The sequence below is a fragment of the Pristiophorus japonicus genome, chromosome 9 (genome assembly GCF_044704955.1).
Source record: "Pristiophorus japonicus isolate sPriJap1 chromosome 9, sPriJap1.hap1, whole genome shotgun sequence".
NCBI lineage: Eukaryota > Metazoa > Chordata > Chondrichthyes > Pristiophoridae > Pristiophorus > Pristiophorus japonicus.
Window position 1 is genome coordinate 166,001,322 of NC_091985.1, and position 14,884 is coordinate 166,016,205.

The 14,884-nt window shown below is 41.1% G+C and overlaps 1 protein-coding gene across 8 annotated transcripts in view; it reads right to left on the minus strand.

Annotated features, from left to right (window-relative positions):
* Window positions 1-14,884, minus strand: part of atl2 (atlastin GTPase 2) — an 89,841-nt gene that overhangs the window by 2,067 nt on the left and 72,890 nt on the right. For all 8 annotated transcript variants that reach the window (XM_070890069.1, XM_070890062.1, XM_070890066.1 and 5 more), the window contains 7 exons: window positions 14,433-14,489; window positions 11,825-11,917; window positions 10,818-10,956; window positions 7,351-7,478; window positions 7,169-7,225; window positions 5,510-5,581; window positions 2,460-2,891 (listed from right to left, as the gene is read on the minus strand). In XM_070890069.1, coding sequence (XP_070746170.1) covers window positions 2,460-2,891; window positions 5,510-5,581; window positions 7,169-7,225; window positions 7,351-7,478; window positions 10,818-10,956; window positions 11,825-11,917; window positions 14,433-14,489 — 978 coding nt within the window. The remainder of the gene's footprint in view (window positions 1-2,459; window positions 2,892-5,509; window positions 5,582-7,168; window positions 7,226-7,350; window positions 7,479-10,817; window positions 10,957-11,824; window positions 11,918-14,432; window positions 14,490-14,884) is intronic.

Consider the following 14,884-nt stretch of genomic DNA (forward strand, 5'->3'; position numbering starts at 1 on the left):
AGTGATCAGTACAGACAGATAAACAGACTGGGAACCAAAGCTTCATTTGAAGAAACACAAAATAGTTTTAAGGACAACAGCCACCAGAACATATAATGCAGCCAGAAGAGATATTTAGAGGTTTATCCCAGAACTCGGATCAACATTATTAAATGGTTCACATGGACACGGAATTAGTGGAGATTTAGCTTTCACTGATTCCCAGAGCCCCTTCCCAAGCTATCCCGGATATGGACCTGCCCCATCTTTCACCCAAACTGGTTTAGTCTCAGACGGTCTGGATCATTTTACAACTTATGATCTCTTGTCTCATATGAAGAGCTATTCTGGAGCATAGTTACTTCAGTTGTAGTTATCATTTGTTCGATTTTGTGTTCAATCATCCCCTAATGTGAGCGTACAGCATTGCCAGTCAAAAAATCAATACGAAAGGCCAGATGTGTTTAAAAAAAGTCTAAGCAGCTGATTTTTCTATTCCCTGACCAGAGACCTGATTGAGCTCAGAGAAGCAGTTGGGTCAATAAGAATTGGACCTTAATCTTTAGGTTTTGTCTTCACTCAACTAGCCCCAAAAATCAGTCCAATGTTGCAGTCTCTCTTCTGTTGTCTTACAACTTCCTTTATCCTGGGGTGCTCAGGACCAATGTCACTTTAGAATCACCTACTAGGAGGATCCAGAGCAACATTTTCCCTGTGGCGAAGTACCTGATTGCCACGTGCAGAATTCATGGCAGAGATTGGGAATTTGGCACTTGGGAGATCATAGGCAAGCGATATATCTTACTCACCCATGGCACAGTACGTGAAGCTCCCAATGTCGCAGACCACTCAATTCTCTTCCACTTTTCAAATCTGGCAGTTTGTCTCCCTCTACCTGTAGCTTTCTTAACTTCATTATTGCTGGTTCAGGTCCTTCAGTCCCTCCCTTATCTATGCTGCTCAGTCCAATTTCTCGTGTGCAAATTAACTGAATGCTGTGCAGTTAATCTTGCATTGCTTGCTTCACATGAGGGGCTCTTTTATTCAGTGCATCTATATTTCAGTTTAAAGCCTCAACATGGTGGATAAAAAAACAAAAAAATTCCTAGCATCTGTTTTGGAAAAATCTGCCCCATTAAGTGTCCCAATGATACCCATCACAAAAACTGCATGAAACAGGGTTTTATCTGAAGCAGTGCTTTTTTAATTAATGCAACTGCTGCATTAAAAATTCTACTTATGTTTTACTCTTAGAATGATGTGCACAGCTAAAATTTGGGACCAATTCAACAGTAAACAGCCAAGAGAAATTTAAGCTTATGGGGCTTTAAATAGTGACCTGACCAGAACAAATAAGCCCCTAAACTCTACCGTCCCTCCTCAAAAAGGTGCTTGCCTTCTAATCTGGTTTACCCAGTTCCCTCTCGGAGCAAAGACGGCCATACTCCTCACCTGCACGGCCTTCAGCTAGTGTGTAGCACTGCCACCAGAGTCAAAAAGTTGTGGGTTTAAGTCTCACTGGTTAAGTCTCACCAAAGACTCGAGCCCACAATTCAGGCTGACACTCCATTGCAGTACTGAGGGAGCGCTGTACTGTCCGAGGTGCCTTCTTCCAGATAAAACGCTAATCTGAGACCTTGTCTGCCCTCTCAGGTGGACCGAGATCCCATGGCACTATTTCAAAGAAAAGCAGGCTAGTTCTCCCGGTGCCCTGGCCAATATTTATCCCTCAACTAACATCACAAAACAGATAATCTGGTCATAGTCATCGGGACCTTGCTTTGTGCATTACATTACAATAGTGAAGTACTTAACTGGCTGTAAAGCACTCTGGGAGGTCATGAAATGTGCTATATAAATGCAAGTGCAAGTCTTTAATAGCATACTGGCACGACTCAAGATCGGTAACCCAGTCAACATGGAGGGGGAACAAACCAACAGCCCTGTGGCTGGTGGGAACTTTTAAGAACTAAGTCACAAACACTATGGACCCCTCCGAGCTGCAATTTTGTATTTCATTAAATGACATGGAAGATGGGCAGGTGATTTAAAAAAAAAAAATTTGATTTTAAAACAAAGGAGTTTGTATCTTCCAGTTCATCTGTTAAATCTGGTCAACTGCAATTCAGGGTTTAAAAAAACAAAAATCTTTCATTTAGTTTTGCCAGACAAGACGTGTAGGGACAGAAGCAGCACCATGATCGGAAGCAGATTCAACGAGAGAGGTTAAATAGGGGTTGAAGAATTCAAGCAAACTTCTTATTCAGCAGCATATTGAAGATCATGAAGCACATTGCACAAACTGCTCACCAGCCAAGACTAACCATACAGTATTAAATGCCACTTTAAAAGTCAACACCTCATACGATAAAGAACTGTCTTTCGATTAACATTTAAAATGGGGTAAAGATAATTTCCTACATTAAATTGAACATAGCTAAGTAGCAATAAAAAGGTGTGGGGAGGAGAAGGGTACTAACCTGTTCCCATATAGTTTCGGCCACTTGATCAATGATTGTTCCAAATTCTCTGAATTCACCAGAATACTTAGTGTAAGCCCAGGTGCAGAGGGATATTAGGGCCAGTCCCATCACAAGATTGCATAAAGAAGCTATCGAGTTCAAACCAATGAATCCAGTCACTCCTGAGATTATGTACATGGTAAACATCACAGCAAAAAGCGTGGCAGGTGTACGGGCAGCATAAAAAATATTTTTGCTGTCATTGTGCTTTACGAAGTTTGCATAGTTCTCGTCCATTTCTTGCTCAAGCTGCTCTTGATAGCGCTGACAGAACTCTTCCCCGCCCATTTTCTTGATTGATCGAAACTGCTTGATAGAAGCTTCTTTCAAGGTCAGGTGCTGTTGCTGCAGATCTGCTGGCGCTATGTATGGCTTATCTCCCCCACAGAACTGCAACAAAAACACATCGATACTTCTTACAATGCTATGTCCAAGCACTGTATCAGGCCTTTATTCTACAGTTGAACGCAAGCATTTTCTCCACACTATTTTAAGTGGAATGCACCATACTTAAGCCCACCTGAAAGTTCTTGGCTGAAGTACAATGAATGTATGTATTCTTCAATACCAGTCCTGCTGAATTTTGTAAAAATAAATATTTACTGACCTCCAGCAAAGGTGGGTACAGTATATTTATTTTTGGATAGATCAGTGCTTCTCAAACTCGGGTCAGTGGAAAAAAGCCACAATCGGTGGAGAGAGAGAGTCTCCGTGTGGAATGGCGGAGCGCTGCATGCTTACCATGACGGCGGCAGTAGCGGCTGTGTGCTGCAGGAAGGAAAGGGAGGAGGGGAAAAGACTGCGGCCCAGCCAGCAATAGGAGTTGGAGGCGGAAAAGCGCAGGGCCAGCTATTCGGGGAAGAACCGACTGCAAAGATCGATCCCATCCCGACTACCAGCTGGGATTCCCATTTTGTAAATGTCACCATAGCTATATTGCCATTGATTGTCAGAGGATCCTGGAACAGTATCAATGCAAGAGAGCAGTGATTACTAATCCATTTGAAAAGGGATCCTACGACCAAAAATTGAGAACCATTGGTTAGGAAACATGCTAAACTAAAGGCTATAACAATCAGTTGCTGCATGCTGAATGCCAAGTGGAGAGATTACTCACTGCTTAAGTGTAGAACACACGTGAAAAGTCCATCCATATTCTCATAGTTCAGGTCCCTATTCTGGGCAGTTTTAATCTCGTTTCAAATGGAAATCGTGTAAAAGCGTATTCATGGGCATTCAGGAATCTATCTATTTCCTCCCCCGCATACTTGATAACATCTTATTCCCAGTGTGAAATGCTTTTAGTTACTTTTGTTTAACTTGGTACTTTACCAGCTTATAAAAACAATTTTCAATGGAAGGGACTTCATATTCTGTATATTCATGTAGATATTTGACCCCCTTCAAATGATTCACATGATCATCTTCCTGGTCCCCAACAGTATCTTCAGTGTTCATTAGTTATTTTGATAAAATTAATCTTAAGAAAATGATGCATCGTAAGTGGTTTGGGCATCCTCTAGATTGAACACGGTGAGTTTTCAGAGCACGACAATAATCCACATTCATACCCATCTCACTGGCATCACAAAGCACCAGGAATTAGTCCTGCTACCCAAGGTTTTCAATAATGGAAATAAGAGGGTCAAGTGGATAAGGAGGATTAAAAAAAAGCATGTGGGTTTATAAAGAGAGATCACACTAGAACTTTATAAATCACTGGTTAGCCCTCAGCTGGAGTATTATGGACAATTCTGGGCACCATACCAGGAAAGATGTAAACGTCTTTTTAAAAAAAAAAGGTAGAGAGGAGATTTACCAGGATGGTACCAAAGATGAAAGACCTCCGGCACGTGGAAGACTAGAGAAACAGTGTTAGAGATATTGCTTTACCAAATAGCACAGAACTTTTATTAACTGGAGACTAGTAGTTATACACAATGGCCTAGAAATCGCGGTCTCCCCAGGTCCGTACGGACTCGGGAAGGCATCACGAAAGTCGGGTTTCAGCGCACAATGCACACGCGCTGAAAACCAGCTTTTCCGATTGGTCAAGCTCCAGCTTGACAGATGCTCCGTATCTCGGGAGCGAGGACATTTGCAAGGGCAAGATTGCAGGATTTACCCATATCTTGCCCGGCAAATGTCCTGAAAACACTTGCCCCTGATAAAAGCAGGCGCAAGAGTTTTAAAACAATTAAAAAAAAATAAACATTGTTTAAAAACCCTCCCCACCATAAGTTTAAAAAAAAGCATTATTTTTTTAAAAAAATAAAACACAAATAACTAATTTAAATTAATGTTAAATATGCGGTGTATTTTTTGTTTTTTTAAATTAGCGTTTTGGGAGTTTCTCAATCATAATAATGGGAACGACAACTTAGGGTTCCCATAATGAATGAGAAAATACTGTACCTTGATTGGCTGCCCAGCGCCATGTGACTGCAACTCCAGCTCTATGGATGTCCTGACGTGCACGTGCTCCAACGCACAGTGAGTGAAGGCCTCAGGACCGGGACCTCATGGGCGCAGCAGGTTCAGGTAAGCGTGCATCTTTTTTCCCTATTTCAGTCGATTGCCCGCAGGAAGCAGCCGACTGGGATTTCTAGGCCACTATATTGAAACTCCAAAGTCAGAAAACTACTTGGGTGCAATTAATTTGTTTGTATAATAAAAAACCCACTGAATTAAAACCACCAGCTAAATTACAGAATGGGTCTGTATAAACTGCCCATAATCATTGATGGGTAGAAAATCCCTGAAACAGGCCTGTAATTTACTCTAACCTTGCCTAATATGAAACAGTATAAAAGGTCCCCTCCCTTAAATTTGAAAAGTGGTTGGTATCACATCAGAAGGTACAACAGCCATCAACACCAACAGTGAGAATGGGACAGACATGTAGCAAAGTGCAGAATTAAAAAAACATACCAAAGTAGAACATATGCACTACATTTTAGAATCCAAGTAATTTGTTAGTAATTTTGCAGAGGGCAATAGTTACATACCAGCTCCATGGCTTTGTTGTAGACATCTTTTGCTCCTGCAACAGCAGCTAGATTGTTGGCTTCAGCTGTTGCCTATAAAACAATGACTGCTTTAATAATCTTTCTCTTAGCAATCTTCTGCTCAAGGTGAGAGTTTTCACAAATCTACAAAGTACTAATGAACCTGATTATAAAGTGCTTTTTGAAAAGCTTCAATCGAGAGAGTGACAGTTGTATATAATGCACAACCTCAAATCAGCACTAAATTAGACATTCGCCAATTGCAAAGTTTTCCCCATTGAAATGTTCCCATGGTTCTGGGGAAACCAGTGTGGTAATTGTGCAGGGAACAAAGACAAGACTCACCGGAAAGTGAACCAAAAGAGTGTTTATGATGAAGTGAAAATTCAGCTGAGCTTCCACTGCCTCCCACAACTGAAAGTTTTAAAGCTGATAGAATGCTGAGATATACAGCAAGAGTAGAGGACACGGCTCCGGGGTCATAGCAAGGACAGAGTTTAAATGGACTAGTCTTCACTGTGCAGGTATTGAAAAACAAACAGCCAGACTGACCAAGTGTAAAATCCTTGAGGAAGTCTATAGAGCATAGTTGAGGTACAACCTCAATGAATATGGAAAGGCAAATTCAGAGTTGCTTCAAAGTAAGGCAGAAGGAGCAGAGATTAAAAATCAAACAGTAAATTTAACACAGAATTAGGAAGAACTTTGTCCAAAAGTGATTAATGTTTGAACAATTTGACAAGTATATCCTTGCCCTCAAACAAAGAGGGGCACTGGCAATAGGACATCCATTGCAGATTTTCCTGCCAGCTTGCTTGAGAAACTTGGAGCAAGATGACAACAAAATCTTAATTGGTGAGAATTTAAATTCACACTTCCTGCACTTGACTGACTCAGCACCATCATTGTACACCTGATCAGCTGAGAGCTAGAACTCAGCACCCGATTTCAAATAGATCAGGATATTTAGGAACAGTTTGTTACTAATTCATGTCAAGGGGCACAGAAGCTTAAAATAGAGATATTTAAATTGTGGTACACAGTTATTTCATTAATGATGATGTCTATGCCTAGATTGACAGCAAGCATAGGGGAAATCTCCAATTATAATACACGAAACACCTCTGTACATCTATACAACACATTGTAGGTATATGGAAACAATGAGCAGCTCTTAAGAATACAGCTTTGAGCTGCCGATTATTAAATGATTGTTACTATAAAATGGGGCAGGGGGGAAGAGACAGAAAAGATTGTTACTACAAAATGAAGGAGGTAGAAGGAGGAAGAAAGAAAAAAAAAGTTTGATTTCCTGCAACAGCTGCAATATTCATTTTTATATTGGAGGATGTTTCAAAGGATCAAACATTCCAGAGTTAAATGTTTATCAATGTAGAGTGGTTCTCCTGTTCCCCCTCTCTTCCCCACCTCCAAACAAATTTGTATGCTTAAAAGCCTCAATGAAGTTGCAATATCTGCCCATTAAACAATTTATTTCATCATAATTGTAACCACATTAGAAACACTCCTTAAAATAGTCAGCACTTAAACAATTTAGGATAATTGGACACCCAAGATAGACAAGAAAAATGAGACCACTTTTCCTGAGTACACCAGTACCAGGAAGCTACAGCTATTTGAGTTCAAGTTTCAAAGTACCTGCAGCATAGACTTTGGATGGGGTAGTTCCTCTCCTTGGTAAATTTTGATGTAAGCCTGATGGGCAGGAAAGAAGAATTACTGGATCACGAATATACTAATAGTGGTTTCTGAAATAAAACATGTTTCCCCCCCAAAAAAAAATCTGAATGAACAAAAGTGACTTGACTATTCACTTCTACCTTGAAGTATTCAACAAGATCTCGACAAGTCACTTTGGAGCCCCCGATTTCCTTCTCTACTAAGTTTTCAGGAGACAGTAGAAATGGCACTACACTGCGGAGCTCCTTCTTGAAGTCACCATCAATGTCTATTGGGACAAAATAAATGCCAATAGTTTGCAAATCACAATACATCACAAGGGCACTCCGAAAGTAAAGTAAACATACCTACTTTAACTCGAGTAGCTTACTTTATGATGCAACATACTTTCAAATGGATCCTAAGAATTTGACAAACTAGGTTATTCCAGCCACACCCCAAAATTCAATGCAATAGCAAACAAAAAAGAGTGGCCTAAATAAAAGGGTTAAAATGACTGATCCATCACGCGTAAAAATATAAATACAAGTGCAACACAATCATATGCTGGCTAAACATACAACAGTACCTTGCTGTGCACAACTGGCTGCTGCATTTTCTACATTACAATAGTAACTACACTTCAAAAATACTTCATTGGATGGCCTACGCCTCCTATTATTTCTGATGTTCTTTCTTTCCAATTGTTAATCTACATTTAACTACAGACTAGTTAGGACCTTCTTGCTGTAACCGCACAAAGGCTGCTGGGGAGAAACGGAATCGTCTCAAAATGGTTAACCGCATCACAAAAAAAAGCAGCAAATCGAGTTGGTGCAATGGTGGGAGAGAATTACAGCCATGGCCAGAAATTCTGTGGGGTAGAGGCTGCTAGCCTACACTCCAGCAAGGGCCAGAGATGCAGAGAAGGGGAAGGAAAGAGAACTAGGACCAGAGATACAAGTCTGGCCAATGCTCCAGCAAAGACCAGAAGCTCTTTGGTCAGGCAGCCTCAGATCCACATTCAGTGGCTGGGTGAAGGAAGAAGAGAAATGAAGCAAAGCAGTGGCAGAGCCAGTGGGAGCATGGGTCGTAACCCCCTTCTAATCATTGCAGTTGGCCAATGGAATTATGAAGGACTGCCTCCATTTCACACCCAGGAACCAGTTATTGACCTCCAGGTTCGCCGAGTCTGTGCTATTCCCAGCTCCGCCTTCAGACCAAGTCAGCATTTCCTAGCTCAGTCCCCTTCCTGCCAAATCTTGAATCCAACACCGTACCGTACCCCCCCACACAAAGTTGGCCAAACCTAGCTCCACCAAAGAACATAAGTGGAGAGACAGCAGCTTTTGGCAGAGTCATGTAAGCAGGTGTCTGTTTCGATGTTTGATGCAACTGTGAGGGCAGAGACACATTCACTGATGAAGGTAAACAGAAATCTAACAGAGTTAGACAACAGCATCTGTTTTACAAATTCATAAATAGAGATGAATGAACTCAGGTTAATTGAGTTTTACTTCAGGTTGTGGAGGGGGAAAGTTTGCTGACAGTAACTCATCTTTCAGATTTGCTGTTTAAATTTTTTTTTTTAAAAAGCAGATGTACAAATCAAACAAATCTTGGAGGCAAAAGATTGGGGCAGCAATATTTAAAACCAGACCCAAAATTATTCAGTACTGTTATATTGGACACAAGGATGAGTATGACAGACATCACCCAATATGCTTAATACTGAAAGCCATCATAGCACCAACAGGCCTAACTGGTAATGGTTTTGTTTAGGGAGCAAGGTGACCACAAAAGTTTGATGGAACATGTGTCCTAGTATCTTCAAAATACATCTGGGAAATCAGGTCTTAGCTGCTCAAAATAAAGCAAGTCTGTTGCATCATTACAATTCCAAAATACAAAAGGATAGCTCTAAACCCATAACGTAACTCCATAAAACACATGGCATTGTTTGACTAGTGTGGAAGATTTCATCACTGAATAGAAAACAAAATCTGTTCCTCTCCAGAGCTAAATATCCAATTATAGATTCCAGTAACAATGTCAAATGCAAGTACAGGGTACAAAATAGGCCTGTGAAAAGTGATTAGTGGTTAGATAATACATTCTAGTAAATTCAAGAAGCTTTTATTCATTACTGCTGTTTCTCTTGCCCAGAAAGAGAATTTTCAGAAATCAAAGCAGAGAGAGGGGCTAAGTGGTCAATCTCTACTTGCGGAATATCCATCTAAAAAGATAATTGGGCTGGGTGACTGGAAGAAATGGCTACCCTGGAAGAAAAGCCTCCAGTAAGAAGGTGTGTTGGGGGGGGGGGGGGGGGCATTAGTTAGAGCTCACCATATTAAAGACTTGGCTAGTGCTCCTCCCATTACCATAGGCAGTCAGTCCCTCGGGGTGGAGGATGACTTGCTGCCACTAAAAATGAGTACTCAGGTGACTGATGAACATATTTTAAATGGTGGAAGATGCCTGTGCAAGAATTATTTTATTGTGTGGTGGCCATTGCACAACAGCCACCACATGGGCTTGATGGAGCAAAGTGTTGGTGCAGTGGCAAGGGGATCCAAGATGACTGAGACCAGGCTCCACCACATGTGCCAACACACACACACACACAGCCCCGCCTATTGCCCTTCTTCCTTCCAAATGGAACTCTCTCTACGTGGAATTCATAGTACGCAATGTGAGCCTCACCACCTCTCAGCCTCACTATTGGCCCGTGCTGCACCTTCCCTTGGTCCTCTCCGCGCCCCAACCGTGTTGCTGATTCTGCGGTGGCTAACTTTTTTTGATTTGCCCCCAGCTCCAGCTCCAAACTGCTCCTCTGACTAGATTAGCAAGTCACACCGTATGCCAAATTCCAATATAGAGATAGCAAATAAATTAATCTATGGAAGGCAGATATAGAAAACCTGGAAGAAATTCAGCTTCTAATGCTTTGCACAATACTGTACCAGTGATCATTAAGATGTAATACATTGAACTGTTGAGCTTGCCTTTTCAGATAGTTTAGCTTTTATCAATCAAGAAGCGATTTATTTATTTGAAGTCTAAACACAAAGCTTATAATTCAGTATGAACACATAGAACTGCTGTCAGCCACACGAGGGAAAAAAAAATGACTTCAGGACGACACTATACCGGAAACATGGCCACAGTGGTCATAGTTGAGCTGATTTAGGTCACTAACATTCTCACCATCAATGGAACATTCATTTACAAGGCTCAATGTAATAAAAAAAATGAGTAAGCAAAATTTTTCCATAATATAGTTACACGACAGTCCAGATAAGTGTTACACAAGAGGGATATTCCATTCTATCGAATGAAGGGAACAAAGAAAGATTCCAGTCAGAACGACAAGGTCCAGCAGCATTTCAGGGTTGTATTAAAAAACCTTAAAATGACAAGAGTAAAGAAAACATTGATTCATATAGATATAGTGCTTTGAACTTAGGATTCCTGTTCTCTTCATGCATACACAAAAGAACATTCACTAGATGCCAAATATCTAGCCAAATCTGGTCACACCAACTAGGAACACAGATTGAGAGAATTTATCAGCAATATCTGCACGCTACTCAAGTGCACATCAGTACCAATGAGGGCCTTTGAATACCTTTTAATCTTCCATCAAAACTAGGATTTGTGGCAACTTTCAGACCGGGATGTGGCATTAGGAAACAGGTGATCTTGCAAAAACAGGAGTGGATGTGCTTCCTAACATTCTGCAACTCTTCGTGCTGGTTTTGTTTTATCTAAAAAGGGGGAAATAAAATAGCTATAGTTAACCGAAGAAATGTTACTGTAGCTGACCCTTTACTGCTTTATTTGTTGCAAACAATGGTTATCCACAGGAACAAGATCAGCCCAGTGGCATGGTCCACTGAAGCAATTATTACTCAGTGTAACTTTCCTTCCCAGGCTCCCTTAAGGTACCAAAGAGTCAGAAAAAGCACTGTGCAGATACAATGCATTTTCTTCAAAAAGGAAAAATTTAAATGCTGGAGGGACACTTCAGTGGTCTCAATTTGCATCTCTCCAACAGGTAGGTCAAAACAACAAGAGGAAAACAGTTCACCTATGCCACATTACTGTCCAAGGCAGGATTAAGGGAGTGAAGAACGAGAAATTAAACTCAACATTGGAAATCACGACAGTAGGAATCAGCAGCGACCCACTCCTACAGTGTGGCAGTTTTAAATGAGAATATTGTGAGTGTTTGGCAGGACAGCACAACAGAAGCACAAATCAAAACATACCTCGAATTCAGTATTGCAACAGATCTGAGAACATGCTTGTAAATTGCTTCATGCACGATGCAAGTGATTGAAAGAGTATATTAAAACTTTCAGCCTTCCTCGTACTTGTATAAACTATTGCCATCCCTCAGAGCTCAACCTTTTAGCACATTTTCCCAAGACAGCAACAAGTCTTATCCAGCCAGCAGGGGGCACTTGAAGCTATTAGCCACAGAACTTTATCCTATTGAAATACTGGATTCCTCTCCAGCTTATCGGAATGCTGAGAAAAGCCAAATATAATCAACTTGGTGTATTGATGTATGGCATGTACTTGCATAAAGCATTAGTTATGTAAAACTGAGGATAACATTTAAAATCTTACCTCCAACCGTTTTTCCAAGAAGCTCTTGCCTCCTTCCAGCCCATATGGATGTTCATAAGGATAACTCCAATCTCTTATTAAAAACATTAGCGTCTATATAGAAAAAAAAATACATAACCAATTTTATTTCAATTTACCTTTCAACAATTAAAAGAAAAGGAATTTGCATTTACATAAGGCCTTTCACATCAGGACATCACAAAGCACTTCCCAGCAAATAAATTACTTTTGAAGTGTAGTCACTGTTGTAATGTAGGAAATGCAGCAATCAATTTGCACACAGCAAGCTTCCACAAACAGCAGAAAGTTGGATGACCAGATAATCTGTCGGTGGTGTTGGTTGAGGGATAAATGCTGGGGGCCAGGACACTGAAAGAACTTCCCTGCTCCTCTTTGAATACTGCCAAAGAAACTTTTACATTGCTTGGAACAGGCAAATGGGACCTCAGTTTAAATATTTCACCTGAAAGTCAACATCTTTGACAGTTGAGCACCAATGGTCCCTTTAATTGTGTGTGCAAAGTTCCTTTAAATTTGCTACATGGCAACAGGTGTGCGGGACCTCCTGATTGATGTGTGGCCACACACCTTGGGGTGAACGATGCCAAGCATTGCACTGAAACCCCAGCCCAGATTATGTGCTCAAATCTCAGTGGAGCTTGAACGCATGATCTTATAAACTCAGGCAAGAATGCTATCACCGAGCCAAGTTTGCAGATAAGTGGGCACTGTACACTTGTGCCATTAAGACAATTAGAAGACTGAAAATTCCACAATTGCAGGCATACATTTTAACCTTCCCTGTTCTGAATACAATTCAATGCTAAAAATGTAAACTTTTTCACGAATGCAGTATCCAGCTGTCTCGAACCATCAGGCATCGAAACATAGAAAATAGGTGCAGGGAGTAGGTCATTCGGCCCTTCGAGCCTGCACCACCATTCAATATCATGGCTGATCAGGCAACCTCAGTACCCTATTCCTGCTTTCTCGCCATATCCCCTGATCCCTTTAGCCATAAGGGCCACATCCAACTCCCTTTTGAATATATCTAACGAACTGGCCTCAACAACTTTGTGGTAGAGAATTCCACAGGTTCACAATTCGCTGAGTGAAGAAGTTTCTCATCTCGGTCCTAAATGGCTTACACCTTATCCTTGGACTGTGACCCCTGGTTCTGGACTTCCCCAACATCGGGAACATTCTTCCTGCATCTAATCTGTCCAGTCCAGTCAGAATGTTATGTTTCTATGAGATCCCCTCTCATGCTTCTAAATTCCAGTGAATATAAGCCTAGTTGATCCAGTCTTTCATATATCAATCCTGCCATCCTGGGAATCAGTCTGGTGAACCTTCGCTGCACTCAATAGCAAGAATGTCCTTCCTCAGATTAGGAGACCAAAACTGTACACAATATTCAAGATGTGGCCTCACCAAGGCTCTGTACAATTGAAGAAAGATCTCCCTGCTCCTATACTAAAATCCTCTCACTATGAAGGCCAACATGCCATTTGCCTTCACCACCTGCTGTACCTGCATGCCAACTTTCAATGACTGATGTACCATGACACCCAGGTCTCATTGCACCTCCCCTTTTGCTAATCGGTCACCATTCAGATAATATTCTGCCTTCCTGTTTTTGCCACCAAAGTGGATAACCTCACATTTATCTACATTATACTGCATCGGCCATGCATTTGCCCAATCACCTAACCTGTCCAAGTCACCCCGCAGCCTCTTAGCATCCTCCTCACAGCTCACAAGCCACCCAGCTTAGTGTCATCTGCAGACTTGGGCGATATTACATTCAATTCCTTCGTCTAAATCATTAATGTATATTGTAAATAGCTGGGGTCCCAGCACTGAACCTTGTGATACCCCACTAGTCACTGCCTGCCATTCTGAAAAGGACCAGTTTATTCCTCTTTGCTTCCTGTTTGCCAACCAGTTCTCTTTCCACATCAATTCATTACCCCCAATACCATGTGCCCTCTTAATTTTGCACACTAATCTTGTGTGTGGGACCTTGTCCAAAGCCTTTTGAAAGTCCAAATACACCACCTCCACTGGTTCTCCCTTGTCCACTCTACTAGTTACATACTCAAAAAATTCTAGAAGATTTGTCAAGCATGATTTCCCTTTCATAAATTCATGCTGACTTGGACCGATCCTGTCACTGCTTTCCAAACACGCTGCTATTTCATCTTTAATAATTGATTCCAACATTTTCCCCACTACTGATGTCAGGCTAACCGGTCCTTTACAGGGCAACATATTGCTAACATTAGGTATATAGCTAAAATTTAAAATCAAACAAGTAAACAAATATTCAGGTTAGATGACTACATTTAAGCATTTGTTTTGCCACAATCTGCAGTTCTAGTTTGATATTCAGAGATCCAGAAGTTTATTGACAAGGTAGAACCCAGCTATTTAAAATAGATACTTCACTATCTTAAAAACAAACACTCAATTCTCATCACTGCAGTCTTGGGTACTTGTGCAAAAAATCTTAGTGACTAGGAGGAATGGAATGGTGAAGGAAGCTCACACAGCATCTAAACTGTAATGTTCAATGCAGTCACAATACAAATTAAATATACTAAACCTGGAAGGGTTTTTGGTACACTTCCTCCATAGCCAGTCGGCCATATTCTGTGAAGAGCTGCAAAGAGGACAAAACGTGTGCGTAACCAGTAACTTTTCAAATGGTAGATTTAAAAATATTCCTTATACAGATTAGAAATTTTAGCTTGAACACAAAGGTATTAATTAATAGATTCTCAACATGACAAAGTTCAAGGGGCTCCGTAAAAGCTGATGAGATTTCAATGTATGGAGACCTCGGCGTCTGTCCTGGACTGGGCAGACACTCACCCTGCCTGCATTTGCTTACAACATCTGCATTCCTGAACCTAGCCCAACAGATGCATTGGGGCCTCCTACAGTGAGGAGTGGTCTACTAGTCATCCGGTAAGCTTGAGAGTCAGTGATATCCCTACAATGCGGTGTTCGTTTTCCCAATGCGAGCAGAGCATAGAACAGAGGTTTCCTATGCCA